Source organism: Falco punctatus, assembly GCF_963210335.1.
Source record: "Falco punctatus genome assembly, chromosome: 11".
In the NCBI taxonomy this organism is placed as follows: domain Eukaryota; kingdom Metazoa; phylum Chordata; class Aves; order Falconiformes; family Falconidae; genus Falco; species Falco punctatus.
The window spans coordinates 16,913,357-16,941,080 of record NC_137591.1 but is presented as its reverse complement, the minus strand read 5'-3'; the positions used below and the strand labels follow the sequence as shown (position 1 = coordinate 16,941,080).

At 46.8% G+C, this 27,724-nt stretch overlaps 2 protein-coding genes and 1 long non-coding RNA gene across 3 annotated transcripts in view; 2 read left to right on the top strand and 1 right to left on the bottom strand.

The window, feature by feature from the left end:
• ZNHIT6 (zinc finger HIT-type containing 6) overlaps positions 1–8,887 on the top strand; it is a 37,627-nt gene extending 28,740 nt beyond the window's left edge. The window contains exons 9-10 of the mRNA XM_080406651.1: positions 4,264–4,388; positions 8,721–8,887. Of these exons, the coding sequence (XP_080262777.1) occupies positions 4,264–4,388; positions 8,721–8,806 (211 nt within the window). The 3' untranslated portion in view covers positions 8,807–8,887. The remainder of the gene's footprint in view (positions 1–4,263; positions 4,389–8,720) is intronic.
• Positions 8,888–18,184: 9,297 nt separating this feature from the next.
• CCN1 (cellular communication network factor 1) lies at positions 18,185–20,862 on the bottom strand. The gene is made up of 5 exons (XM_080406642.1): positions 20,611–20,862; positions 20,299–20,515; positions 19,588–19,935; positions 19,236–19,438; positions 18,185–19,117 (listed from the first exon to the last, which is right to left on the bottom strand). The coding sequence occupies exons 1-5, from the start codon at positions 20,845–20,847 to the stop codon at positions 18,818–18,820; spliced, it is 1,305 nt and encodes a 434-aa protein (XP_080262768.1). The 5' UTR covers positions 20,848–20,862; the 3' UTR covers positions 18,185–18,817.
• A 1,297-nt stretch (positions 20,863–22,159) lies between these two features.
• On the top strand, positions 22,160–25,109 carry LOC308071347. The gene is made up of 2 exons (XR_013931098.1): positions 22,160–22,317; positions 23,429–25,109. It is a non-coding gene; the product is annotated as an uncharacterized lncRNA (long non-coding RNA).
• The last annotated feature ends 2,615 nt before the right edge of the window (positions 25,110–27,724 follow it).

The following is a 27,724-nucleotide window of genomic DNA, read 5'->3' as shown; positions in this document are numbered from 1 at the left end:
CATAGCTAATTCAAGAGTGCATTTCACTACTTCCATGTTCACCAAATCATAACCACACGAAGAGGTTATTCACAACTTAGGAATGAGAGTCCATCTGTTAGTTATTATCTTTGCTGTGCTGCAGCACTTCGGAACGAGTGCTTGGGAGAGGCTTTTAAATGCTGCACCCAGTCTTTGGGCGCTTCTAGGCAGATGCAGATACCTAGGAAATGCACCCTCTTTTGTTGGGGGGGGGGGGGGGCGGGCAGGAGTACGTCTTTGTTCTTCCCATAAGTTAGCAGAAGTTTGGTTGTGGATTTTTGGGACTAGACCCAAAATAGATAACATGATTTATTGTATCTGAGTTATGCCAAGTAAATACTTCGATGTTTCCACTCAGTTCTAGGAAGAAAAATCATCTATGTTTAAAATATGCGCAATAGTTTTAGTTGATCTCTGTCACAGGAAAATTGTGTCATTATACAAGTATGAATTTTAGTAATATTTACAATTATTTAGATGCTTAAAACGTGTTTGTTCTCTTTTCAGCATCTGCAAGACTGAAATAAAAATTAACATGGTTGTGATTTATCTTTAATTCCAGATGGCAGGTTTTTCTTTATTAAAATGAAAGTTCCTGTAGATGACATTCAGGAAAACCTGATCAGCAGGGAATTTCCTGCTGTCTGAATCCATGGAGACAAGTTACGCCACTGCGATGATAGCCATGGGCTCCATTTGAGGGGAGCGTGTTGTGATGCAGTGACCTAATATAGCATTCCTGCCTGTGGGAGACAGATTAGGAGACTGAATTGTTGAATTCCTGGAAGGTGGTGGAATAACTATAGATAGTGAAACTCGCCTTCACAGAAATTTATAGATGCTATCAGAAGTGCAGAGCCACATTAATTTCAGCGTTTTGTGAGAGGTAACAAAGCCATTCATAGAGCAAATGTAATAGTCGTATGGGAACTGATGTGGGCTTGCTGAATCTTGTTAAATTTTCTCAATTGTCACAATTTTTATAGGTTTTTAAACTGCCTGCTGGCAGGCAAATTGTATTTAATTTTTTCCCTTTAAAAAGCAGTTACTGTTTTTTCATTCCAGCTAAAATCAAAAGCTGTTGTCTGCTAAGATTGTCTCTTTGTGGTCCTTATAAATGGAGTTATCTTATCGAGAAGAAATCCAGGTGTATTTCTTGCTTCGTGACAGAGTCATAAAGCCTTGCTTGGGGTGAGAAAAAGAGTCAGGAAAGTGTATTAGATGGTGGGTGTTGGACAAGGAGGCTGAGGGAGTGTATGGAAGGGGGAAAGAAAATCTGTGGGAAGTAAATCCCAGGGAGGAAGGAAGATGGAGAGAGCAGAGTGCAAAGAGAAGTCCTGCTGAATATGGGGATCGGGAAGTTGTAGCGCAGACAGTTTGTATGAACTGGGCAGCAGGAGAAAAGAGAAAGCAGGGGCAGGGTTTAAAGGAAAGATGTGAAGATGGGGTATTCAGGCAGTGGTTCTGTCAGGGTGGTCAGTTCATTTGGAGCCAGGCTTACCTTCAAATCCATCCTGTCATGAAGGGCCACAGGAGCTTGCTTAGGATGACAGCCTCAGTTAAGTTGGCTCCTGTAACTGGCCCTGGAGCGTGGAAGAGTCCAAGTGAAAGAACAGACATGCTGATTGTCATTCATTTTACTGGATTGTCACTTGAAATGCACAGTGAAGGAAGGGCCTGAAGAAGGTTGCAGCTCTTTATGCGTTCTTACTGAGCAGGCTACTCAGTCCCATTGATACACAACAAGTAGGTGAAAACGGTGATAAAAGAACATCTGGTAATATCTGATTACCGGGTTCTCCCTGCTCCATCTCCTACCTGTGGTGACACCACTTCCCTGCAAATACATGGGAGGACCTGCATTCCAGTGTTATCCTACATCCTCAGCTCATCGCGGTGAATAATCACTACAGGAAGTTACAAGACTTGTAAAAATGCCATTTCATTTAATTTCATTTTTCTCAAACAGGTCCAGCCTTTTCATAAGTAAAAATTGAAATTGTATGTGTATGTAGGCTTTTGGAAAAGCCTTCTTACTGGGACAGTCTTCTTTTGCCCATAGGTCTGTGTTGTTCACCCTCTGATGTATGACTTCGTTCTAGTTCTGGGATAAAATTGGGAAGGTTTTTATCGTGAGTCTTTCAGAGAGAGAACCTGAAAAACCAGTCTTGCTCAGGAGCCATCCAGTATTAGACTTTGGAATTGAGTGATAAGTACTAGTTTTCTTTTGAAATCTTTTAAGTGTCCGCAGTCAAGGAAGAGGTTGGCAGGTGGATTAGCAGATAACCTCTACTTGCACTTGTGTATGAAGTAGGGAATGTGGTAGACGAGGTCTTTTGGATAGCATAGAGAGTAAGAGCAAAGTTTAGAAAAGAGAAGCATCAAGCTCCTTTGTTAGTCTCCATGAAGTTTACAGCCTACATTAGGCACTAAAAATTTAGATGTTTTTTCTGTCACTGTCAACCAATAAAATTTGCTTTAAAAACGAAGATAAAACTCTGACTCAGTGATCTAACACTTCAGTAACTTACTATCATAAAATAGTTTTAAGTACAAACGTTTTATCTTATGCCAAGCTGGACGCTAAAGATGTTTTGTCTAAAACATGAGATAATGGAAAGTGTATTGTGGCATGTGGATTACTTTAGCCTCTTGGTGGTAAATGTTTGCTTAACCAGAAAAGAATGCGTTGAGGTCCTTGCCAAAGGAAAGGTATTGCCATACTTTGCATTTAGAGTACTGTAAATAAAGCAGTAAATATGTTTCTGTTCATGTGTGTTAATCCACAAGTTATGAATGCATTCATTCAATAAGAAATGTAATATACTGTTATCCCTTTTAAAGGGTTTCGGTAAGAAGAGGTCATAATTACTTTGGGTTGAGAGAAACATGAAACCAAATATTTTCATGATGATTGAAGTTGAATATGAGAGAGAAATAGTTTTTGCTCAAACTAAGTTTCCCTTAAATCTCAAGAATTCAAATCCTGTTTTACCTTCAATATTATTCTTGTGTGCTGACTCCTCTGATGTACTGTTTTTAATCACACATTACTGTAAATCGTAAAGTATATAATTTCCTTCACGCATCCAGCGTTGGTTTTGGCAAAAGAAAACCCAACTGCATAATATGTTAATGATCAGAGGAGGCAGAGCAGCTATGGGAAATTCTCCACTTATTGCCTACAGTATATTTTGGTTTTGAACTTCATTTGCCTTTAATTGATACAATAGCTTAGTAGTAATTTAATAATGCTGATTACAGAAAGAATTGCATAACTCAGATTGCAATGTAATAATATCAGAGCATCTGTTGGATGCCACACTTACAGCAAGTGAAAGCAATGGGGTTTCTTTTTCAGAGGGCTTTGAAATGTCCCTTCCTTTCCCCAAAATCCCATGCCCAGGTTTTCAGTTAGAGAGTTGGGAGAGAATGTTACAGTTCTAGGAAACAATTGTGGAGAAGATGCTCACTTTACTGTTTATTACTGTGGCATTATTTGTTCTGTACCTGGCTTCACGGTGAAGAGGAGCCGTTTTCTGGGAAAGGACTGTGCATCCGAGTCATGCGCTTCTTGCAGCACACACATATGTGGGGATTTCTACAGGGTGCTTGCAGGTGGTGCTATAAGAAGCAGAAATTTAATTACACATAAAAGGGATATTGTACCATCGTTTAGAAATTATTGCCTCAATGTTCCGGGTATCAGATCCCTTACTTGTATAAAAACAGAGTTCTAAGTGCTTCCAGTATACCTTTGCTTTAGTGGTTGTTCAGATCCGCTTTCTATTTTGTCTTCCCAGTTCTTCACTGATAATTCGTAAGTAAATCCATAAGGTGCACTGCTAACTATGTAAATTAAACCTGTAGCGTTAAAGCCCAGAAGTACAACATTGTTATTTTTAATTTAGAATCTGGTTTTGGTAAATATACCCATTTTGATAACCCTATGTCTGTATCTGAAAGATAGTCATTAAGAACTCATTTCAGCCCTTAGAGAAATTTGATTCTCCTCTTGTTGTTACGCTTAGATGTTAGGAGGGTTTAAAAAAAAACATATGTAGCTGGATAATAAGACTGGACATGTAATTTGAATCATAAGATAGTTCTTCTGAACATATCATCTGAAAATCCTCTGAAATGGCAGAAGCTTCCCTCCATGCCACCACCTCCTTCCCACAAGTGTACCATATGTCCTTGGTACTCTTAAAATCCAAAATAAACTTCCCTGTTATTTTTAAGGTACAATGAACTGGATGCCAGTAGAAGCCTCCTAGACAATTTGAAAGGCAAAGTAATAATTGAGTATCCAACATTATTTGTGGTCCTAAAAACATTGAAGAATGACATGGTGGTTCTTGGCCAAGGTAAGCATATATTTATTTCCTGATATGCTATACTTAGATATTTTATTTAAATAAACAATAATTAAGGATATGCCTATTAATAATGCCAGGAATGTGCAGTATGTCTTGTATTTCCCTCTGAATTGAAAAGATTGCTATAAAAAACCTGTTACGAATGCTGTCTTAAAACTGCTGGCTGATAGTTTACATCCATAAGCTGTATTGTATGTGGTTTTCCTAACTTTGTTTACTGGTGTTTGATTGGGGTTTTTGTGTATTTTTAGCCATTAACGTAAAACAAGTATTCAGCCTTGTCCTAAATTTAGGACAATGTAAATATAAATGTAGCAAAGTTTGACAGAGTTGGTTATTTCTAAAAGTCAAGCTGTCTGGGGAGGATGAGTTTGAAATAAGTCTGCTAATCACACAAAGGAATAATTCTCCATTATTTCCAAGCATTGGACAAAAAATCTGAATTACAGGGTAGTTACTAGAAATTGTAATGGCAAATTAGCTTTTCAGGTGGGTTAAAAGCACAGTGTTATCTTTCAAAAAGTACTTAGTTGAGGGAGAACTTCCATCTTGGATGTACCTCAGAGTCCAGGTCTAGGAGGAATTTGTGTTTTAGTTTTGCAGTTAACTTTCTCCCCAGTATAAAGGCTTCATGTCCCAACTCACTTTCTGGAGGTGCTGATACAGGGAATCAGTTCCCTTGTCTCTTGTCCTCCAGCTAGTCACTGTGGTTACCAAATTCCATACTTTTCAGTGGTGAGCCAGCCTGTAATTTTTACAGATTTCTGAAGAAAAGCTTTGAAATATGTTTGCAGTGACTGTTTCCCCGTGGCAACTCATTCATGCCTCTATGTGCATATAATTTGACTGAATAAATATGACACTGAGAGTACTGTACCAGTGATATCAAACTTCCATGGATCTTTGCTGTTCCGGCTAGATAGAACACTAAGTGATCCACTGGAGCAATCTGCTCTCAAAGAAACAACGTGCAAACATTTCTTGCACTGCACAGCAGGAGTTTTGGATAGTGAGATACCGTGGCAGGGGATAAGGTAGAAGCCTTGTCTGAGCAACTAGGTCCACTGGTACTCACCCTAGGAGTGCACAGACGTGTACTGGAGCGCAAGGAAATGAGGTGCTTTCAGTTTATCCATTATTTCTCGATCTAGGTCCCTTGGTTTTCAGTAGTCAGCCCCACTCCTATGATTTCAAGGCCAGGCTGGAGGGGCTTTGAGCAGCCTGGTCTAGTGGAAGGTGTCCCTGCCCATGGCAGGGGAGTTGGAACTAGATGATCTTTAAGGTCCCTTCCAACCCAAACCGTTCCGTGATTTAGATGTCAGGGGGGCACTACAGTTGATTGACTCATAAACCTAATCTGCGTAGGGTGGTTGTTGTTGTCTCCTGAGCCCGTAGGGAGGTTGTCCTTTTAGGGATATAGATTCAAGTAAGCGTTGATTGAACAACACTGTATTTTGAGGTCGTGCTGCCGCAGCAGCTAGCTGGTTCTGTCAAAGGCAGGGTAGAAGAGCAAAGGGAAGAGAAAGCCAGTAACAGCTGGCGATGTGCCAGCAGCTCTGGCACGGGCAGCGTGGGTGTCTGTCTTCAAGATAGCAACCTTCCTCTGCCGCAGGGGTCGTTCACTTAGCAGTCACCCCTGAAGCTGGTATTTGTTGCAGGGTTTGGAAACCTTTGATTTGTTTTAACTGTTTCTATAGATTCCATAAAAATCAAGTGCATAGTTCCCTGTTGAGGTGTCTTGGGTATATTTATTATATAACGTTTTTTAATTTTAATATTATTTATTTTAATATTAACACTTAACTTCAGCCTTGAGTTCAGTTTGGACCCTGTATACTTGGAGATTTTTCTGTTAAGAGCGGAAGCCTGCCACAGTAACTCCATGTTGTTTCAGGAAAAGCATGTTCAGAACATGAATATAAAAATACGAGGGCTTTTTTGGTTGCTGTTATCCCGGTGAGGACAAAATACCACTTTTGCTGAAGTGTGGCACAATCATTATACTCTTATGCTGTGTGCCATCTTTACAGAATAAAGGAGAAAAAGCAGTATTTAGTCTGCTTTACCAGCTGCATTCACAGATAATTGCTAAGAGCGGAAATCTTGGGTTCACCTCCGGGGAGAAGTCAGTTATAATCAGAGAGGTACTTCAGCTGACTCCCGTCTCCCAAGAAGTGACCTTTCTGCTGCAGCATCTTGTGTGTTTCTCGCAGTCCAGTTTCTTTGCCATGTATGACTTTTTGTATCAGTTGCACGCCCCTCCTAAGCTATCCGTCCTGCTCTTGCTTATCCTCTCTCTGACCATACTGCCTTTCCTTTCTGCCGCCTTCGTGCGCACCCGGAGGGACACTTGTCTCGGAGAGCCTGTCCGGCTGACCTCCCTTCAGCATTCCAGGCAAACAGCTGCCGCATTGATGAGTGGATGTCTGGCAGAGCGTCTGCCAGAGCACGGGGGCTCCAACGACCATAGCCCTCTGTTTGCAAAGGACACAGGCTAGAACAAGAAACGGTGTCTTGTGGGAGTTCAGCTGCTAAAATACTGTTTCTTTACCAAGCAATCTCAGATCTGCACCCTTCCCCAGGAAGGACAGTAGCATAGCCGTAGCAACAGGCACATGCTGGGTAAAGATCACCATTCCCCCCAGGATTCAAGTTACTGCCCCCAAAGACTGGGGGAGAGCCAGAGCTGGATGTCCTCAAAGAGAAACTGCTAGAATTTCATGAGGACGAAGCCTATTTCTCCTATCCTCATTCTCAGAAATGGCTGAAGTATTTTGGCTGAAACTTTCAAAAAATAAGGAAAATAGGAATTGAGGAAGGAAACCAGCACTGAAAAATTCAAACCCAGAGTTTAAATTTTACATTATAAGTAAACTGCAGCCAATTTTATGGTGGGAAGGACTGGGCAATCTTAATTTATAGGCAATGCTATCAACACCATACAAATATGTTATTTTTGAGTGAAGACAATCTATAATTACTATTAAATAAAACTTACTGTAACAGACTAAAGCTGAAATCTGTCTGTTGAGCTGCACTGTGAGTCAGAAGATTGCCACGTTCTTTTATGCGATGTTTTGATGCTTGACTTGCTTATAGCAAAAACTACAGGTGCTCTGATTTCAGCATACAAGGTCAGTCATGGCTGAAGATAGTAGAGGATTATAGAAGCTTTCACAGGACTTAGGGGCAAAAACAAGCCTTACTTTGTGCATTACTCAGTACATATCTGGCATATAAATGTTAATTGATTATACACTAGATTTAATGTAGACAAAATGTGACCTCCAGTGTTTCTGGGTGAAATGCTTCTATTTTCTTGAACAAATTCCATTGAAACTGTACAGGTGCACACTGTGTCCGATGTATTATCAGTGTTTGCCAGCTGTAGGACTTGGCTTGACAGGACAGTAAGTTTACTTCATCAGTTCCCTTTTGGTAATGTTTCCTTCATAAAGCATCTGACACTAAATGCTCAAAAACTTCTTTAAATTCATAGTTGGATCAAGTACTGAAAATAACAATGAGAGCAGAGTGTGAATCATGGGCCCACTTTGCTGTACTTTATTTTTGTGCGGGTTGAGTGCCACCGAGCAGTGGCATTTGCTGACCTCACCACAAGGTGACTGGGGTCAGTGCTTGTTAAAGAAGGAGTCTCGGGGTGTGAGGCTGAAGACCAGTTTGGGAAATGAATGCTTCACGATATGATCTCATCAGAGCACAACAGCTGTGTCCTAAAGCACAAATTACTGTGCAGCTTAACCTCATCAGCCTTAGCTCATGGATTCACACAGCTTAACACCATCTTATGATGCTGGAACACGTGGAAGGAGCACATAGGTGCATCATCTTATTTTTCCATTTCCATTTAGAATTTCTTAGTAGTTCCCCATCTTAACTGAAATGCTAATAAAAGTGTAAATGATTTGTAATTCATTACAGTTGTGATGTATGTATGTAGTGACCCAGAAAACAACATCTAAAACAAATAAGCCAGGAGAAGAATCTTAAATTCTCAGTGGATGAAGGGGAAGAGTTTTGTGGGGAATAAATACTCTGCTTACCTACTTGACTGAAAGACCAAGATTTAAAAACTGTAAGAAATTCTCAACATTGTCCTGCTTTCTCCTTCAGCAACAAAGTCCTGCCCAGGGCTTTATCCCACGTTATGAGGTTGATTATGTCTTATGAAATAGCTGGCCTTGAAGGAAAGTGTGATTAAGAGGAAAAGAAGATATGAAACTGTTTCTGTTTGATGAGCAAACAACATTGCTGAAACTAATGGCTTGTTTGTTTTTTGTTTGTCTCCTACACCCTCAGATGGCAGTGAACCTGCAGAGAACTCGGACAGTGAAAGTTCATCCCTTTCGTCTGTGGAAGAAGGGGAAATTCGGGACAGTTTGTGACAGTTCTTTGAGAGGAGAGGGTGGAGTCAGAATTTTTTTACTATTATAATTATTTAATTAAATTTATTTTATACCAAATGAGTTCTCAGAGGTTTGGTTTGATTTCCTTCACTAAAAGCAGCACTTCCAAACTGCCTGCCTATTTTTGGATTTAGTAGTGTATGTTTAGGGATGTAAGTAAAAAATGGGGAATTGCCGATTACAGAAAAAACTGATATTCTTGTTTAATTGCAGCCTTTTGTCCATGTGTCTTTCATAAATCAGAGTAGCCCAAATTTAACATTTCCAAGTTAATTTCAACTATATTTTTTTTTTCCTTTTACCCTAACAGCTCAGTGTCTGATTTCAGAGTTTATAAATACCTGATCACATATTTGTATTTATACGTGGATTTGAGTCTTAATGCTTAAACTTACTGAAAAAAACCACTGTGTTTCATTAGATTAATTTTCTTTTAGGGTGTGTCTATGTCATGCTGAGCTGCTGCAAATGATTTTACTTTGCTTTTTGCTTTAATCTTCTGTGGTGGCATTTTGCGTGCCTGGTGCGATACATGTTTTTTATTCCTTCATTGCATCTTGTTTAATGTGATTAAGACAGGTCAAACCATGTTTCAGGGTGCCGTGTTGGTGAATGTTTAATCGTCTACCCTGACCTTCTAAATTAGTGTGGGTTTTAAAATCGATAGAAATGGATACATAAAGTGTCACTAGTGCTAATATATTGGACTTACATATAATGCTTATGTTATGCATCTCATATTACTAGTTTACCTGCTAAAGCCAGGTATTGTAAATATTCACCGGAGTATCAACTAAGCCTACCTACTTAAAAACAAATAAACCTTAAAAAAAGAGTCCTGTACTGTATCATCTGCTGACAATAGAAATCTGCTGTTAACTTCTGGGAAGATTTTTAGATCACAGACCCCTTCTCACTGTGTGTAAGTCCGCGGGGCGGGGGTGTGTCTGTTGGGGGATGAGAACAGCATGTGCCGTGAGCGGTGTGAGACTGGTGAGCCCCTCTGCACGCTTGCACCAGGCAGTTCTCAGGAATTAGCACAGGTGGTTGGGATTGGTTTGCAAGAGTCTAACTACTAAGTCAGTATATGTCAAGTCATAAGGATACGATCGCTTTGTAAACAGCGCTGTGAGGTTGTCGCTGCCGTTGTTGTTACCCCAGCCTGTTTGTCTCCTGCTCGAGACAGGCACCCTTGTGACGAAAGCTGATGGTGTGGGATGCACGCCACGCTGCCATGAAGGTGGGTTTTCAATACAACGGTACTTCCTGCCAGTGCTGGCATCGTAAGTGGAAAGACAACAGAAAGCAGTGAAGGAGCGTGTTGAGGTGACAGGAGGCTGTGGCAGCAGTATGGGAGAGGGCTGGGGGCTGCCAGACTCGCTCAAGGCTTCAGGGCACCAGGCTGTCGGTTCCTTACCGGCCATGCTGCGGGGAGAGGATTTTGGAGATGTTAAAAGTTTTAGAAGTGTATTTTTTTCCACACCTTCGCAAACAAATTGTCATTAAAAAAATTGTTCACCGTGACACCTAGCTACTGGTTTGGAAAGTTTTCTCACAGCGGTATCTATCATGTGTCCTTTCCCTTGTGTGTTTTGCAGCCCCTGGTAAAACAGGGAAGTTTTTCTTCTTGCCTGGCAGTAGCCACCTGTGCTCTATTTTCTTTTTTAGTCATTGTTGGTCCTCTGCCCACCTCTTGTTTCAATGTTTGTTTTTTTAACCCTTTTTAAAGAACCAGGATTCCTAGCTATAGGTGCTGCTTTCATATTTTTTCAGTTCAGTGGAAGTGAATAAGCTTTTCCTAATCAGTGATTACTGCACATTGACTTGGTAGCCACGAATTACTTTAAACCAGTCTTGAACTCGTTCATAACACCACTGATAAAAGAGCAGAACAGCAAAGCTGCCACAGTTCATTTGCTGGAAAATGTTTCATCTGGAGTAAGAGCGTGGCATTTCTGTTAAGATTCATAGTGCATGGCGGAAACAAGAACACTGCAAATATTAGTGTTGATCTGCATGTGTGTCTGATTAGTCTTTGGCTGAGGAATGCAGATTTGTAATTTGCATTACTTCCATACTTTCTCGAAGGTTTTCATTAATTGTGTGAAAGGGTTTGCCTGTGCTGGTTTTTTTTCTTCCATAAATCTAGGATAAGCTTCCTTGTGAGTTAAAACACAATGGTAATGTCTTTTTAAATGAAGATGCTGTTAAATCTAATCTTCAGATGTAAATCTATTCCTATCTTAAAGAAGGTCTTAAAAAATGATTAAGGAACATTCCTGTGGTGGTTACTAGAACTTAAATTTCCCAAACAAAGCTGGGAATCATCTTCCAGAATTCAATCAAATTGAGAATAAAAGGCCTTGGTAGCACTTGCCATTCATTCCCAGGTTACTACTTACCTATTTTTACTTAGTTTTGGTAAAGGTTACACTAGTTTGAACAGTGGCAATTCATCAAATGCAAGCCCAGATGAAATCGAAGTATTTTTATTAAGTTTTGCTAAACTTCTTCCATTTTTCATTATAGAAACGAATCAAAATGATGGTGTCTGGCTAAAAGCACAGCCTTACTGATGACAGTTGACCAGTGCGGGTCCTGCAACAATGGTAATTCTTCATAATAATAATGTTACTCACGTAATCAAAGTTTATGTACTCTTTGACTAGGCAGATGGTTTTTACCACTTTCATAGGCAGTTAAGGGAAAGTTTTTAACTCCTTTCTGAGTGATTTAACCCAGAACGAGCATCTTGTAATAAACTGAAGAGAGAACATGCATCTTTAAAAGCTGTATTTTTAGATTTCTGGTCAGGCACTTGAAATTTAAGACGTGGAGCTGAGGTTGCGTGGAAGACTTCAGTTGTGTCCATTTTGAAAGCATACTACTGTAATCATATTATATGAGGATCCTTACAGGACCCTGCCTTGATTCAGCACGGATGATGTCTGTGAATGAAAACTGTGTGGTGGTATTTAATCTTCATTGTGCAATACCAGCTTGCATTGACTGCTTAATTTTATGCCTGCTATGCTTACTGATTTATTTTCCTCTATAAACTACTTGTAATAGAAGGAACAACAAGCTATTTGCGTGTAGCGTTGTTCCAGCGTTTATTTTAATGTTTAGGCTTTTCAGGTTTCAAAGCCTGAACCCTCACAGCATGCTTAAGCTGAAGGACCATCAGCTTGCAAAGCAAAGAGGAAGGGTTCTTGTCCTGAATGAACACGCCACTTTAAAAAAATCGAAGCTTAATTAAGTCATCCCTTTCACAAGCCATAAATGACAAAAATAGAGCATAGCTAAGCACAAAGCAATAGCTGAGAAGTGGGACTGAGTCAGCTGTATGAGAGAACTTGGTTCTTTTCCTTTTTTGTGTAACTTCTTGGGGGTATGAGGCATAAGTTACTGAGTTGTCATGGGTAAACAACGTGATACCCTTGTAACAAACAGCTAAGTTTTGAATGAATGCATCTGAATGCCAGGTTTTACTGTGTTTATCTCTCCATTAGGAATTCTTCACCCATAGAGGAAAAGAGGGTCACGCCACAAAGTATGTGGTTGGCGCTAGCTCTTAGAGGCATGCTGGACCAGTTTTTGTTACTCCAGTCAAACAGTGCGCTTTTACTTTGCATTAGGAGTAAAACTGTTTATCGTGCAGACCACACACTGTAGTCTAAAAGAAGTACATACATTTCTAAGTTCACTGTAGTGCTGATAGCAAGTCCCACCTGGGTGTTGTGTGTAGGCATAGCCTGTGATTCAGACCTTACCCTGCCAGATACGGCTGTGCTCTGTTGACATCTGTAGGAACTGAGAATGTATAACACCTTGCAAGAGCAGGCTTTCTAAGAGTGCATATACAGCTGTGATGATGTAACTTCAGGCCGTATTTGGTCACAAACATTTCAGTCTGCTTTCTTAAGTCCCATGCTCTTTTCCTGAAAACATTTATTCTTCCTTCCTCCAAAGGAAAAAATATCTTGAATTTGTGTTTATGTTGTTGCTATGACATTCAGTTAAACTGTATGCAGATGCAGGTTCTGCTAATAAGAGAAAGAGAGAAAGAAAGAAAAAAAAAAGAACTGTGTATTTCAGTGAACAAAGATTACCCTGTGTTTGTGTTAAAATGTTGCTATGGCAGTGCATATGGTTTTATTTGGTGGAAATTTGTGGTGAAATGGAAGGAAGTCACATGTATGCAAGACAAACAAGAAATGGCAGCAAAACCAACTCAAAATAAATACTGAAACTGCAAGGGAAGTTGCAGATGACATGTAAAACCAGGAAAAAGCAAGGATAGTTTTTTGCTGCCTGTCTGTCTGTGGTTTGATAACAGAAACATGTTCTCGCTGTGTCCCACTGGCTATCAGTGACCCGTCAGACAGTGACTTAGCTCTGATGATGCTTTTCTTGCAAGAGCTTCCTTTTCTCCTTGGCTCTGTGCATTTGTAACATTCTTTTTGTTCTGGAAGTGAAGTTCCATTGGCTTGGCCTGATTTCACCGCTGCTAACTTCTCCTGCCGAAAAGCATTTCCAGGCTATCTTCCTGTAGTAGGCTTTTTGGCAGGAAGAATCAACAGCATGATGAAATATGAAAGCCACTAGAACCTTGCCTGCCTTTGGGGCAAAGGGAAGTCTTTGTGGGCTAGTGATAGAAATGGTGGATTTTAAGTGGCACGCTAGCCCTCATCTTTATCTAATCCTTTTGCATTAGGCTTCTTGTTGCGTAAGTCGCGTCAGTACAGCTGTTTGTAGGGTTGCATGACAAATCAGAACAGGTTAAAAATAATCTGCCAAAGAAGCAAGGATAGAAATGAGAGAGGGGAGAGGGAGTCTTGATTTAGAGACTGAACTGCCACGCTGAGAGCTGGCTGGTTCCTGCATGATTCCAGTTGGTGGAGAGAGCAAAAGTTTTCGGTATCACATTGTCACTTTCTCCCTGTCATCCCAGTTCTGCCGCAAGAAGGAGGAAGAAGTGACTGTGAAAGCTCCTGTTGCCTTTCCACCCCTTGTTTCCAGGTTTTGTACTGAATCACAGCCCTAGAACTTGCCCATTTTGTCAAGAGTGCCAACAGGGAGTAGAGAGATGCCCAGGTGAGGTAAAAATTCTGTTGCTGAATGAAGTATAGATATTCAGGGAGAAAAGCAGACAGGGGTGGCATTAAAAGCTTGCCTGAGAAGTCCCCACCAGTTTCGTATCTAAAATCTCAGTGGTATCTCTTAGTTGACCTTTTTTCCCAATCTCTACTTTCAGCTGCCATTGGGCATCCACATTGGGTTTAATGCCATTGTTCCACTACAGCATGAGCATCTGCTTCTGTAGAGGAAAATAGACATTCCTGGTTTAAGTTCTCATTAGCAGACTTGCTCATTTTGGAGCTGTGATGTCTTGATAGATTTTTGTCAAATTCATGAACTAATTTAGGATCTAACCTGGGTGGCTTGAGATGCTGAAGGAAATCAGCAGCTACAAAGAAAGCGGTGTCTTTTACTCGGCTGATACGCTGGGCTGCTTCTGGTCTGGTCTTCAACCAGTGTTCTCAAAATGCTGCTGGACTACGCTGCTGTTTAACTCATACTTACGGTGGGGTCCCTTCATTCTTACTGAAAATCTGTGCACCCTACCTTTATACTTCTTGTGTCTAGTAAACTTGAAAATCTTGTGTAATCTTTTCTTCCTGGACGGTTGCTACATTCCGTCCCGTAAGTGCCTGTACTTCAGGACAGATGAAGTTACTTACGTGAATGGTGCCTCGGGGTCTTTCAAGGATCTTCTCCAATATAAACTGTGTATGTAGAAGTTGTAGCTCTGTAGCTTTTTGGAGGGGGGAGAATCATAGCGTGCTGGGTACCGTCTATTCAGCTTATTGGTGTTTGGTCTTGACAGGGTAATACAGACAGGTACTTACTGTATCATTTTGTTGGTTGAGGTCGTCTTTTACAAGATCGATGTTTTCTAGACACCAAGTCTCACAACAGTTTGGTGCAGTTTGGTTGTGATGAGTTGAAATGCATGTATAGGTATCTCCAAAGCCCGTTGTATGTTACTGTCTCATTGTGGCACCTCCGCATTTCTACGTGCTGTTTTATGTAACGTGGAGAAAAAAAATGGTGAAGGTGAAAACGGGGGCGTGCTTACATGAAAACACAGGTTTGAGACAGAGCAGCCGGGAAAGCTGCACAGCCTTCTCCGGCTGCGCGCCGAGCACTCCGGGCACTTCGTGGGAACAGCTCCACTGATCAGACAGGAGTACACGAAAACGCGCGCGCGCATCGAAGTGCTTTCCTGCAGGATCAGCTCAGGGCGAGCATCTGGGAGAGCAGCCTCTGGTGTGACACGTTCGCCCGCTGCCGTGCAGGTAGGTGGGTCACACTGCCAGCCCGCCGCTGCAGGCTCCCTCGTTTCAGCCCTCAGGACCTGTGGGGTGATACACACAGCTCCAGTGGGCTGCGAGTGCTGGGCACCCCCCACAGACACCCCCCGAGCCGTGCCCACCCGGCGCAGCCCATGAGCCCCCGAGCGGGTCCGGCAGCCGGGGGCAGCTGCGCTGGGGCTCGGCGGTGGTTTGTATGTGCAGTACGGAGGGCCTGAGGGCTCGGCTCCGCGGGGGTTAGTTGGGAGCCTGGCTGTCCCGCTGTCGGGGAGGTGTCACCTTTCCCTCCATCCACTGCTGCCGGAGGGGAGCGAGCTGCCGCATCCCACCGGACAGCGCCCCGGCCCGGTGGTGCCGCAGGACCCCGCGTTCGCCTGCGGTGCCCCGGGAGCACGGGGATGCTGTGCGTAGCCCTGACAGCGCGGCGGGTGCCGCCGGCGGACCCTGGTGACAAGGGGCGCCCGTCCCTGCGGCCCGGCGCTGCAGTGTGACAAACGCTCCTTTTGGCGGCGGCAGCAGCCGCGGGAGCCGCGGCCCCGGTGCGGCTGCGGGGGGCGCGGGGGGCGGGCCGCAGGGCAGGGCCGGGGGGGCGCCGTGCGGGGGGACCGTGCGGGGCGACCTCCGGGGGGGCAGGGGCTCTGCCGGGCCCCCGGCCCAGAGGGGCCCCCCCGCCGGTGCAGCCGCCTTCACTGCCAAGGCTGGAACTGCTGGGCCTGGCACTGCCATGTGCCCAGAACTTGGTGCTGCGCGTCATGCGTGTCACGCGTTATGCTCCTCACGCCTCATCTTTCCGTGTTCACCTTGGGGGGTGTCGATATTTTAGTTTTTGACCAAGAAACAGAATTATGGTTGTGCTCATTAACCTTGCCTGGCAGCCCGGCTGATTGCACTTGAAGGAACCTTTGCTTTTATCATTTCTCTGTTCACACCCAGTGCTTAGGGTTTTTTCTGCTGGAACAACAGAGGATGTACAAATTTCGAAGCCAGCGCAAAGATGATACTCAAAAATTGGTACTGATTCCTTTTACAGCATTGGGAATGGCAGGGGTTAGTAGCCTTGCCCATAACTGCGAGATGCAAGAGGTGAAGAGAGGGCTATAGGGACGATGACCAGTTGGTGTGGCACCCCAGCTCTGGGAGACCCACAGTTCATTTTGGTGGGGTTCACTCCCACTCCTTAAGCAGGACAACTTCATTTGTGTGCTTTACATATGCATGATGTGCTCCTGCAGCCGTTACTCTCCCGACAGCCTATTTCTCCAGCAAGCAGATGACAGAACCACCCCTCTACGTCATGAAACACGGGAAGCCCAAAGCGCAGGTTGGAAAATCCAGGGCCTGGCCGGAGCCACGCTTCAGGCAGGAGTTGGAAGAGCTGCTTCTGCTTGTGCACAGTGTGCGTGATGGGCATCTAGACTACACATACAATATAGTTACACGTATGTGTAATTTTTTGTGGAACCGTTGCGCTGGAGATGGGTGTTGTTCAAGCATAAGTGACAGTGGGGATGGCGAGGAGTGTGCGTGCAAGCTGTTGTGTATCCGTGAGCCACGTATTCTTCTTCCACGCTCCACACAATAACCCAACATGTAAACCCAATGGTTGCTCAGTGAGCGGCTGATGGAGTGAGGTGTTCAGTGCTAGATGTAAGTAGAAGCCAAACAAAAGCCCTTCACCACGTTTTACACTTCTACCGTTAACAATTATGGTACAGACAAGTTTAGGTACAGCTGAGGCTGGTGTCCAGGTGGTGAATTCCAAAACAGCACAAATTTTGAATGCCTCCGAGGAGAGAATTTGACTGAGCAGAAGAGAGCAAGCTGTAATTTCTCAGGCAAAGCATAAGCTGCCAGAGATGAGCTTCTGAGATACTCAGCCATTTATTTTATTGAAATATTTATGTCTGATCTAATAAAAAGATTACTTTTAACCACTTCTGCATCTAACTGGATGACACCCCTTCACAATACTAAAACCCTCAAAATCAGTCTCTGTCTTTTTATGAGAGGTGGCTCTCTTACTAAAGGCTATGGGAGAATATTCTGCCAGAGAACTAACCAGTCACAAGGTGGAATAAAAAAAAAAAAAACACCACCACCACCACCCTGTGTTGCAGGCTTCCTTTCAGTCTTACCTGTAGCACAGCTTTATACTAACCAGAACAGTACAAATGTTTGATGCTGCTTTCTCAGCTCCTACTCTAGTTTGGTTTTTTTAAATGTCATTTTCCTACCGCATGCCAGCTAGCTGTCTTACTATGACTCCCTCAGTTACCCAAACATCATCTGTGTCCCACAGTATGAAGTGTAATTACACATTTAATAAGCGGGAATGGGAGGCGAGGAAGAGTAGCTGCTTTGCCTTTTATTCCATTGGAGAAGTACTTGAAATTCCTCACATTCTTCTCCTGTTAACAGTATGTTTACTTTTCATCACTGGGTTATTAGGATTAGCAAAAGTCATTGCTTCAAGCTCATTTAATTTGAATTTAGTGAAAGCAAACTGCCTCCTGCAGACTGCAGGAAACATTCTTCTGCCACAGAAATGTATTAATTTGCAAAAAGCAGCCACCAAAAAACACGAGACCTGACGACCAATTCCACCCCACGTTCAACATCACTGGGCATGCATTGCATTCTAATGAAGTACCTTATGTTGCAAATTCCAGGACTGTTTGAATAATCTGACAGTCTAATTAACATTTCAGTCTCTCTATCAAACATTTGCTTTCAATGCCAAGAAGCTCTTTCTGTATATACTTTCTAGACTGCGGGGTTGCAGGCTGCATACACCACTTCAGAAACATCATTTACCTAAAGAATTAAGACTTTGCTTTTCTCTAGTTCATTGCTGTGTCTAGTAGAGCTCATATTGATTTTCAGAGAATCCAAGCTTTTCCTATTTCAAAGTTTTCACAGAAAGCTCTTCCATTTGCTGTATTTAAGTCTGTTGCCTGTCAGAAATCTCTGCTAAGAGTAGTTAGGTAAATATTTCTTTATTAAATGATTAATTCCATAAATAAATTTTTAATTCATTGAATATAAAATTAAAATCATTTACAACTTATTCCAGTATTACAGGGGCTGGAAGGGGTTAAAAAAAAAAAACCACAAAGAAAAACAAAACAAAACGCTAGTTTGATAAATAAAATACTCAGCTTTAAAACAACTGATTTCTGTTTGCCATTAAACTACAGTTGGTACATAATAGCTGCCACTGTGAACACCGCACAAGTGCCCACCTCAGGAAGGAATGTAACTTCCAACTTGGTTGGGAAAGGGTGGGAGAGAATGGAGGGAAGGGGAGAAGCATAGTGTTAAATTGGATAGAAAAGAAGTTTTCATAACCGGAACAAAACATTTATCTGATCACTTACAAACAGAAAACAGTATGTAATTAGATAAGGTGCTCCAAAAAGAAGCAGTAAAGTTGCTCCAGTACTATGAAGCTTTAAGTATGCTTAAATCTCTGTTGCATTAGTGTCCAGTTGCACAGTGCACTCTTGTAACATAATGTTGCCCTCAAATGGGCAAGGCACCATCTCCATCAAAGGTCCTTTCTCCATGGCTGGTTACTTCAGAATTCTGTTTAGCATCCCACCCCCAACACAACTTAGTCTCTAAATTTGTGAATGTCATTGACTAGTCTGTAGTAGGGATAAGCTTCATTCGCATGCGGACAGTTGTAGCTGCATCGGCAGGACTGGATCATCATGACGCTCTTGGTGAAGGTTTCCCCATCATCACAGCGGAACCTGATCTTGACAGTCCTGGTCTGCTGGGGCGTACAGCACCTGCCATCCACGCAGGAGCCGCAGTACTTGGGGCGGTACTTCTTCACGCTGGAACATCCGGCATAAGTAAACTTCACCGGGGATGGGGACTTCTTAGTCTTGGTGCATTTTTTCCCCTTCTGTAAAGGGGAGGCAACGATATCATTATTATTATTAGCAGGAGATTCTTGTCCAGCCTTTACCCTCTACCCAAAGCAGTTTGGAAAAGAGAGGAGCACTGGAAGAGTCTGTGTTTACCTTTAGGGAGGCGTAGCTAGGCTGGCCACATGGCCTCACTTCACATATCCTGGTCTCTTTGATGAGCTTGCAGTCGGGATTGTCGTTGGTCACCCTTGTGGAGATGCCAGTTCCGCACGTCTTTGAGCACTGGGACCAGGAGGTTGTTTGCACAATGCACTTGGGATTCTCAAAAGCTCGGCCTTGCGGCTCAGATCCAAAAACTGGAAAAGAAAGGGACGTCTTAGCCTACATACACCCTCTCACTGGGTTTCTTTCTTTCCATCGGGGGTCTAAGGAGTCATACAGCCATCCTCCCCTGCCACCTCCTCCCCCTGACTGTCACTACAGAGAGGAGCCTGCACTCACTCACCAGGTAGCATTTTCAGGCCTCCCTTCACAATGGCAATGAGCTCGTTGTTCCTGGTCAGTTCGCCTTCGGAATCATCTGGACTGAACTCTTTGCTGAAGAAGCCTTCCAGCTCATCCAGCGCATCCTTGCTCTCATCGCAGACCCACTCTTCACAGCACTGCCCGGGCACTTTGACCAGCCTGGGGCTGGGACAGCCCAGGTTGGGGAGCGACAGCTCCTGCGGGCAGAGCGGGATGCAGCCCACGGCTCCATCTATGCACGTACACTGGTGCTTGCAGTTGGGCTGGAAGCTTTCGCCGTTCTGGTAGATTTTGGAGTTGTACTCGCAGGGTCTGCCCTCGGACTGCGCTGCGGGGACCAACGGGGAGGGAGAGGCGGGAGTGAGCGGCGGGAGCGCCCGTCTCCGCACAGGTATTTCGCTGCCCGCTACATTCGGCGGGCGGCGGCGGCGCCCCCCCCCCCACACACACACACACACTCCCGGGGACGCGGGGCCAGAACAATAAGTCAGTCAGGAATCACTTTTCCTTATGTGCGTTTAGCGGAGCCCAGACATACTGAATCGCATTCCAGACTGCTGAAGTCATGTGCCTTTCTGCCAAGCTACCAACAACAAAGCATAACCATACATGGGCTCGAAGTTACTAAACTTTGGCGGCACAGGGGCCGCGGGTCCCCCCCGGGGGGCTGGGGGCGGGGGGCGCCGCTTACCTCTGCAGATGCCCTTCAGCGCGGCGGGGCTGGCGCCGAAGTTGCACTCCAGCCCCTTGGTGTGGTCGCAGGGCAGCGCCCGGCTGCAGTCCTCGTTCAGCTGCTTGGCGCAGACCTTGCAGCAGCCGCAGCCGTCCGGCACCAGCCCCACGCCCGGGGCGCACTGCGGCACGGCCGCCGGGCAGCGGCACACGGCGGGGCAGGGCGAGCCCAGAGCCTGCGGAGCGGAGCACAGCGGGGGCCGGTGAGCGGCCGGGAGCGGAGCGGGGCCGCCCCCCGCCGCCCCGCCGCGGGCAGAGCCGCGGCACTTACCAGGCGCGCCAGGCAGAGGAGAGCGGCCGCCAGGGCGCGGCGGGTGCCCGCGGAGCCCATGTCGAGCGCCGGCGCTGGGAGCGAGGGACGGCGGGGCGAGCGGAGCGGAGCGGGGCCGGCGCGGTCTGAGGCAGCGACCGGGGGCGGCCGCCTTATATGGGGCGCGGGGCCGCCGCGTGCGCCGCGGCGCTGACGTCGCGCGTTCCGGGCCGCGGCCGCGTCCAGCGCTCGCGGCATCCCAGGAATGCGGCTGGCGCGCGGCGCGGCCGCCCCGCCCCGCCCCGTCTCCCGGCACCGCGGCCGCTGGCGGCGGCCCTGCCGCGGGGGGTCCCCCCCGCCCCCCGCTCCCCGCTCCCCGTCGGGGCTGCCCCGCACGGCGCGGCGGCGGGGGTGGGCCAAAGGGGACGCTTCGGCGCGGGAGGGGCCGTCCCGCGCGGCGCGCCCCCGGGGCCGTCCCGCCGCCGCACGGCGCACCGCGACACCGCGGCCCCGTTACCCGCACGGACGCCCCCACCACGAGCACGTTAACGCGAGGAGCCTATCCTGGTGGGGGCTGCCGGGCCGTGCGCCCCCCGCCACCTGAACCGACGGCGGCAGGGCCGCGGGGCACCCCCGCGCGTGCGGGCGGCACCGGGGCTGTCGCCGTTAGTGCCGCTGCCCGAGGGGCAGGCGGAGCGTCCCGCGGGGCCGCGGAGCCCGGCAGCGGGGCCGTGCCCCCGGGCCCCCGCCAGGTGCCTGGCCCCGCAGCGGGGGGGGGCGGGATGGGACCCCCGGTCCCCTCCGCCCGCCCGTCACCGGCCCTGCCGGCCCCCGCTCCAGCGAATAGTGTTTCCCCGTCAAAGTTTAACGTTTGGGGCTGGGGGGGGTGGGGGGGGTCGTTCAGGCTTCTGTTGTGGCGTCTTTGCTTTCCATGGCCGTAAGTATTTCCAGATGGGGATTTAGACACCAGACGTAACAATATTTCCATATTTGGTATAGCAGTAGCCTGCATTTTTCACATTTTTCTGCTCTGTTATCCAACCACAAAGCATTCTTGACAGCTTCAGATGTTGTTAAATATAGCCTTAACTTCTGTTCCCAGGGCAGGAAATTCTTTGGAATTCCTGTTTTTCACGCAATCTGTCTATCATGATTTAGGAGAATTGCGCTGGAGGAGCCAACTGGCGTTCAGCTGCAGTTTGCTCCTTGATTGAAAAAAGCCCAGCAGCGGAGGCTGCTACCCAGCGGCGTTACAATAAGTCCCCATTCCAAGGATTTTTCTTTGCAAATGAGATTATTGTTCCTAACACAAGTTTGGGGGTTTTGGGGGTTGGTGGTTTTTGGTTGGGTTTTTTTGGTGGTGTTGGTTGGGTTGGTTTTTTTTCGGTCGCCTCCGAGGCTGGAAGGATGGAGGAGCGGATTCAGAGGAGAGGCGGAACTCTGCAAAAACTCTTCCAAGGCCCACAAAAAGTCCGGGGGGAGGGGGCGAGGGAGCCGGTGCGGAGGGAGGGGATGCGAAGAGGAGGGGGATGCGGTTAACCTGGCTGCGGAGCGTTTCCATACGGTGAGCGTCTGCGTGCGCCGCTCCTAAAGGATGGGCAGCGCGGGAGGGGGGCGGCCGCGGCCCCGCCGCTCCCGGGAGCGCAGCCCCGACGTCTCGTCGCCTGCCCGGTGCCACCGCCGACGGGGTTACAGAAAGGACCGTTTCAGGGGGACGACGAGGCCCCGGTAAGTGCCGGTGCGGCGGCCGCTGGCAGGGCCCCCGCGTGTCCCGCTCCGCGCCGCGTGCCGACACCCGCCGGAGCGGCGCGGCCGCCGCGGGGACCGTGCGGGAGCCGCAGAGGAGCGGGTGTCTGGTCGCCCCGGGGGCGCTGCCCCGGCCGTGGCTGCAGCCGGAGTGCGGCGGGGGTCCTGCCCGCGGCACCAGCCCAGCCGGGCGGCAGCAGCGGCGGCCCGGAGCCGGTGCCCACAGCCCGCCCGTGCCCGCCCCCGCGGAGACCGCCGCCCCGGCCGTCCGCGACGGGACGGGATGGGTCGGGCAGGGCCGTGACCCCCGGGACGGAGGCGGCGCAGGGCCGTGGCTGGCCCCGTCGGAGGAGCTGCGGAGCGCCGGCCCCGGCCGCTTCCTCCTCCGGGGCTGTGCCCGCGGCCGTGCCCGACGGCAGGGCCTGTGTCCCCGGCACCGCCACCCCACCCCTCGCGGCGGGCCCGGGCGGCTGGAGGGCTCCGGTGGGGGTGGGGGGCGGGGTCCCCGCGCTTTATTCTCTGGGTGTTCATCCTTTCAGGCAAGTACAAAGATCGCCGTTTACTTTGCGGTGGGTTCGCGGTTCGGGGGAGGCGGAGGTGGCGCTGTGCAAGCTCGGGGCGCCCTTTGCCCAGGACTTGCTCTTCAGAGGGCGGTTTTCAGCCTCACCCGCGTGCCTCACAGTTTGACCAGAAAGGACAACAGCCGAAAGGGAAATTCAGCCTTTGGTGACGTGCAGCTATCTCCCAAGGCTGCCCGTGTGTACCGCGTAGTGCCATGGTGGATGGCGGGGTGGTGGGACATATTTCACGTGTCCGTGAAGCAGTGGACGGAGCCAACCGGCCGGCCTCAGCGGCTGCCCCCCAAACAGAATGAAATTTCTTTAATACGGAAAGGAATTTGTTCCGACCTGGCTGTGCCCCAGCTGGTGATGAGGAGCAGCAGGGCTCGGTCCTGCTTCCAGACTCGGAGCGAGCCGGTACACCAGGCTCCCCGCGGTGTTACAGGGCTATGCTTCTTGTCCTGTGGTACTTCAAGTTCAAAACTCTGAAGTGTTTTTTAAATGGAGAATCTGACTGGTCCTTTTTTCCCCAGGGTGGCCCTTTACACAGCAGCGTTGTGACCAGGAAGAACAAGCCTGCGGTTCAACACACCTTGATTAATGAAAATTTTCCAAACTTTTGGAAAAAGCAGAAGCAGCTAGCGCACTGGCACGTGGTTACATTGGCCAGTTTTGCTTTTCAGGGATTTATACAAACAGTTGTTTGTTTAATTACATCTAATTTAAGGACGCGCACCAAGCTTTTTGCTTTGATCTGTGACTTTCACAACATTCAGCAAATGCCACAGGAAAAGTCAATGAATAGCACCTTTTCTCACTTGGTTTTGTGTCTTACCACACATTCACACAACTCTGATGGGAAACCATAACTGCACCTACATTTGCTCAAAAAAGCTCACTGCGAAAACTTTAACAAACCTGTCCTGAATTTCAAGTAGTTGACAACACTTGAGATGGGTTGAGTTTCTCCGGAGTTCAGGTTAGACTGCGACCTTTTCATAGGCTTTCCCTGTCACAAACCATGACCCAGCGTTTACCTTCCAGGCTGTGCCTACGTGTCCTGGGCATACGTCAGGGAGCAGGAAGAAGTTTGGAATATTTTCCTTTTTGAGATTTTGTTCAGTGTAACGTACTGTTCCAGACCTTTGTCGTCCTAAGTGAACTGGGAAATGCTCCCTTCTTCATGTCCTGAGGAATATTTCACTGGCTCCTCGCTTTTTTGTGCCATAGGCAATCACTGCTTGTCAGCTAAAGTCTGCTGGGAGCTTGGCTAATGCAAAGCAGGAATTTGAAACAGTTGGCTTACGTAGCAGGTATTACAGATTTACTGAGTGTATCCTGTCATTTTCACAGGGCTGTGTCTCTCCAGGGAAAGAACTTTCCAGAGAAACACATCAAGAAAAGATATAACTGGTTTATCTTCCCCTGGCCCAGTGTCAGTTTTTTGTGGCTGTGCGTGGGGACCCGGAGCAGCATGAAGCGCTGTGTATGACAGAGGCTCCTCTGGGTGCTGGTGCTCCCGTAGACAGTAAGTACCCAGCACCAAACCGGAGCACACCAGAGGTTTACAACCATGTGGATTCTGGAGGAAGATCTTACTAAATCCAATGTGCAGCCCTTTTTTGTATCATGTTCAATTCCCTCTTTCTCATTCTCTTTTTCCTCTGCCCATCCTTCACGACACGTTTCTTCCATCTCTCCTCTTCTCCTTTTCCATGTTCCGGTCTTTTTTTCCCTGTGGCTTTCCCTCTTCTAGTGTGTCCTGGTTTTGTCTGGGATAGAGTTCATTTTCTTCCTAGTAGCTGGTACAGTGCTGTGTTTTGGATATAGGATGAGAATAATGTTGGTAGCACACCGATGTTTTAGCTGCTAAACAGTGTTGACACTAAGTCAAGGACTTTTCAGCTTCCCACCCCACCAGCAAGCAGGCTGGGGGACACAAGAAGCCAGGAGGAGATGCAGCCAGGACAGCTGCCCCAAACTGGCCACAGGGATATCCCATACCGTATGTCGTCATGCTCGGTATATAAACTGGGGGGAAAGCTGGCCGGGGGCTGCTGCTCGGGGACTGGCTGGACATCGGTCAGCGGGTGGTGAGCAGCTGCACTGTGCATCACTTGTTTTATATATTCTAATTATATTTGTTATTATTATTGTTGTTGTTATTATCATTTTCCTTTCCTTTGCTGTCCTACTAAACTCTCTTTATCTCAACCTATTAATTTTACTTTTTTGTTCCCAATTCTCTCCCCCATCCTGCTGGGTCGGGGGGAGGGAGCGAGCGGCTGTGTGGTGTTCGGCTGCCTGCCGGGTGAAACCGCGATGCAGTGTTTACCCACCTCGGGCTGGGCCTCTCCCGCAGCCCCTGCCAGGCTGCTGGTTCCTGCGGCACTAAATCAACCCTCCCCGAGTCAATGGCTCCTCTCAGTCACTCACAGGAGGTGCAAATCCAGTGGGGCAAATTAAGCATAGCAACGCACAGGCAGAGCAGCCGAGTAGCCAGAAGGCTTCAGCAGCTAAAATTCAAGTGGGTTCAGATGTGGTTTTTTTCTTGCTTTGATTTACTCAGACTTTATGCTGAATTCTTTTGAGTATGGCATTTCCTATTTGTTTTCTTCCTCTTCCCTACTGCCCTACTTCAGCTATGCTTATGCCTGTCAGGTTTTGTATCATCTGTGCCTTGCCTGTGGTTTCTAATATTTAGGGGGGGTTGATTTGCAGTATTGGTGCTCTTTGCTTTGTAGGTGCGCTGCATTTTCCTCTGGCTGCTGCCAAGGTGTTGCAGAAGTTCCCATCGTGTGAAAGTGGAAGGGGGACTTGTGAGCCTCCTAAGCCTGCAGGGAAACAGAGAAGGAAAATTGGATGTATCAGTCAGTTGTGCTTTTTGCTGCTTCAGCGTGTGAACTGCACCACGATAGAGATAAACCTTACACAGATGGAAGGGACATAGCAGCATAACAGAGGCAAGAAGCATCCCTGCTGATGCTCAGCGTGCTCCCGTTGACCAGCAGTACGTACCCCAGGCTGGATGCAGAAATGCAAAGCAGTTACAGCCCACTCCTGCTTAGCTCCTTCTGCCCAGTCAGAGATTCAAAATACCTTTGTCACTGTCACTTAAGGATCTGTCATTAACTTTATTTTAGTACCAGCCATTACCATTTCCTCAGTGAGACAGGTGGATTAGTTAATATATATTCACCTACTCTCATGCACCTGTACTTCAACGCTAGGCTACATTCAGAAGATGCAACTGGCATCAAGCGTATCCCTATAGCTGAAGTTTGCAATGAAAATACTATTATGGGCTTTGGCTATCCATGCCACCAAAACAAAACCCACCAAAACAAAACCAGGTGGTCCTAGTCATATTTCTTAGTCATATGTATTGTTTTCATCCCATGCAGCAATGTAGTTTGCAAATAATAGCAACACAGCCTGAAATCTCTTTTTGTTTTCTAGAAGAAAATTTTCACAGCTGCGTCTCTTGAGTTTCATGAAGGAGGCTGAGGCATCAGGAACTTTCCCAGTGTCAGCTGAGATGAAGGTCCTGGATGGAGATCCCCACCCCAGAGAGTTAACCAAATGGCCTCAGCAGAAACTTCTTCTTCACTTTAAACTTCGGTCCTCGGAGTGCAGGATTTCCCAGTGGAGCAATGCATGCAAACTGACATCTGTTAAGACAGAATGAGCAAGCTCAAAATAAAGTTGTTCATGGTTGCAAGGATTTAGTGGAGCTAGCTGAACCTGATTGCAGTCAATCAGGTTGTGTCTGAGAAATCCTTGATCAAAGCACACTTCCAGGCTGTGGTCCATAATGGTTGTCAGCTGTTGTCTGCCTCAGTTTGCAGCTTAACTGCACCTTGGAGACAAGTGCCTCCTGTTTTTGACGGTGTTGTGGGACCACGTGCTCCAGAATACACTCTTTTTGGTATGTTCAGGTTTGCTTATTTGTTTTCTTTTTCTACATTTGAAATGTGTGGCAAGCTCTTCTTTCCCCAAAGGTGTTTTGTTTCGTTACAGTTAATAATTACAGCTACATTTCCTTGAGGTTAGTCTGTGTCAGAGCTAGGGGAGCCCTCTGCCGCCTTTCTGACGCTTTCCCTCCCTCCCTGCTGTTCTTGACCTGGTGGAACGGTTTCTTGTTGCTGATATGTGGACCTTCAAAGGGCTTGTCTAGCCTTTGGTTTTTAAGAACACATTTTTGTAGCTATTTTCCTGAAGAAAATGAGTATTGATTAGTATTTCTTTATCTTTGCATGCTAATAGGAGGGGAGGCCTGATCTGGCAGGATGCTGAACATGCTGTGCCACACAGCAAATTCTGTCACTTACTGTGCTTTCCAGGCTAGCTGCTGGAAATGTCACAGGATTAATTTCAGAATCCCCTGAGGTGCCTGTTGGCTTTGTCTAGAATCATTACTCATTCTCTGCTACGTACACAAGCTTATTAAAACACGGTGAGACTTCGGCTGTGTTTGTTGCCTTACTGTTCATTTCCATTCTGTTCCATCTGGACTCTTACCCTTTGCCTACCAATACATTATGTGAGCACCTTGCAGTGGCAGCTAGTTGTGCTCCTCTGTTGTGCGTGCTTATTTTATGGCACACATGAGCTAACTGATGCCAGGAAGCCAGCCAAAACCTCCTCCAGGGCTACTCTGCTGCTAGAGATCAGTGACTTGCACCGCTTTCTGGCTTGTGCCCCTCGCGTCTAGCCTCTGATAGTGCAGTGAAAATAATCAATGGCAGACGAATAAGTAGACACGATGTCATCCTTGCAGATAGGGAGGACTTGCAGGCAGCCAACAGATCGTCTATGTGCTTTAAGAA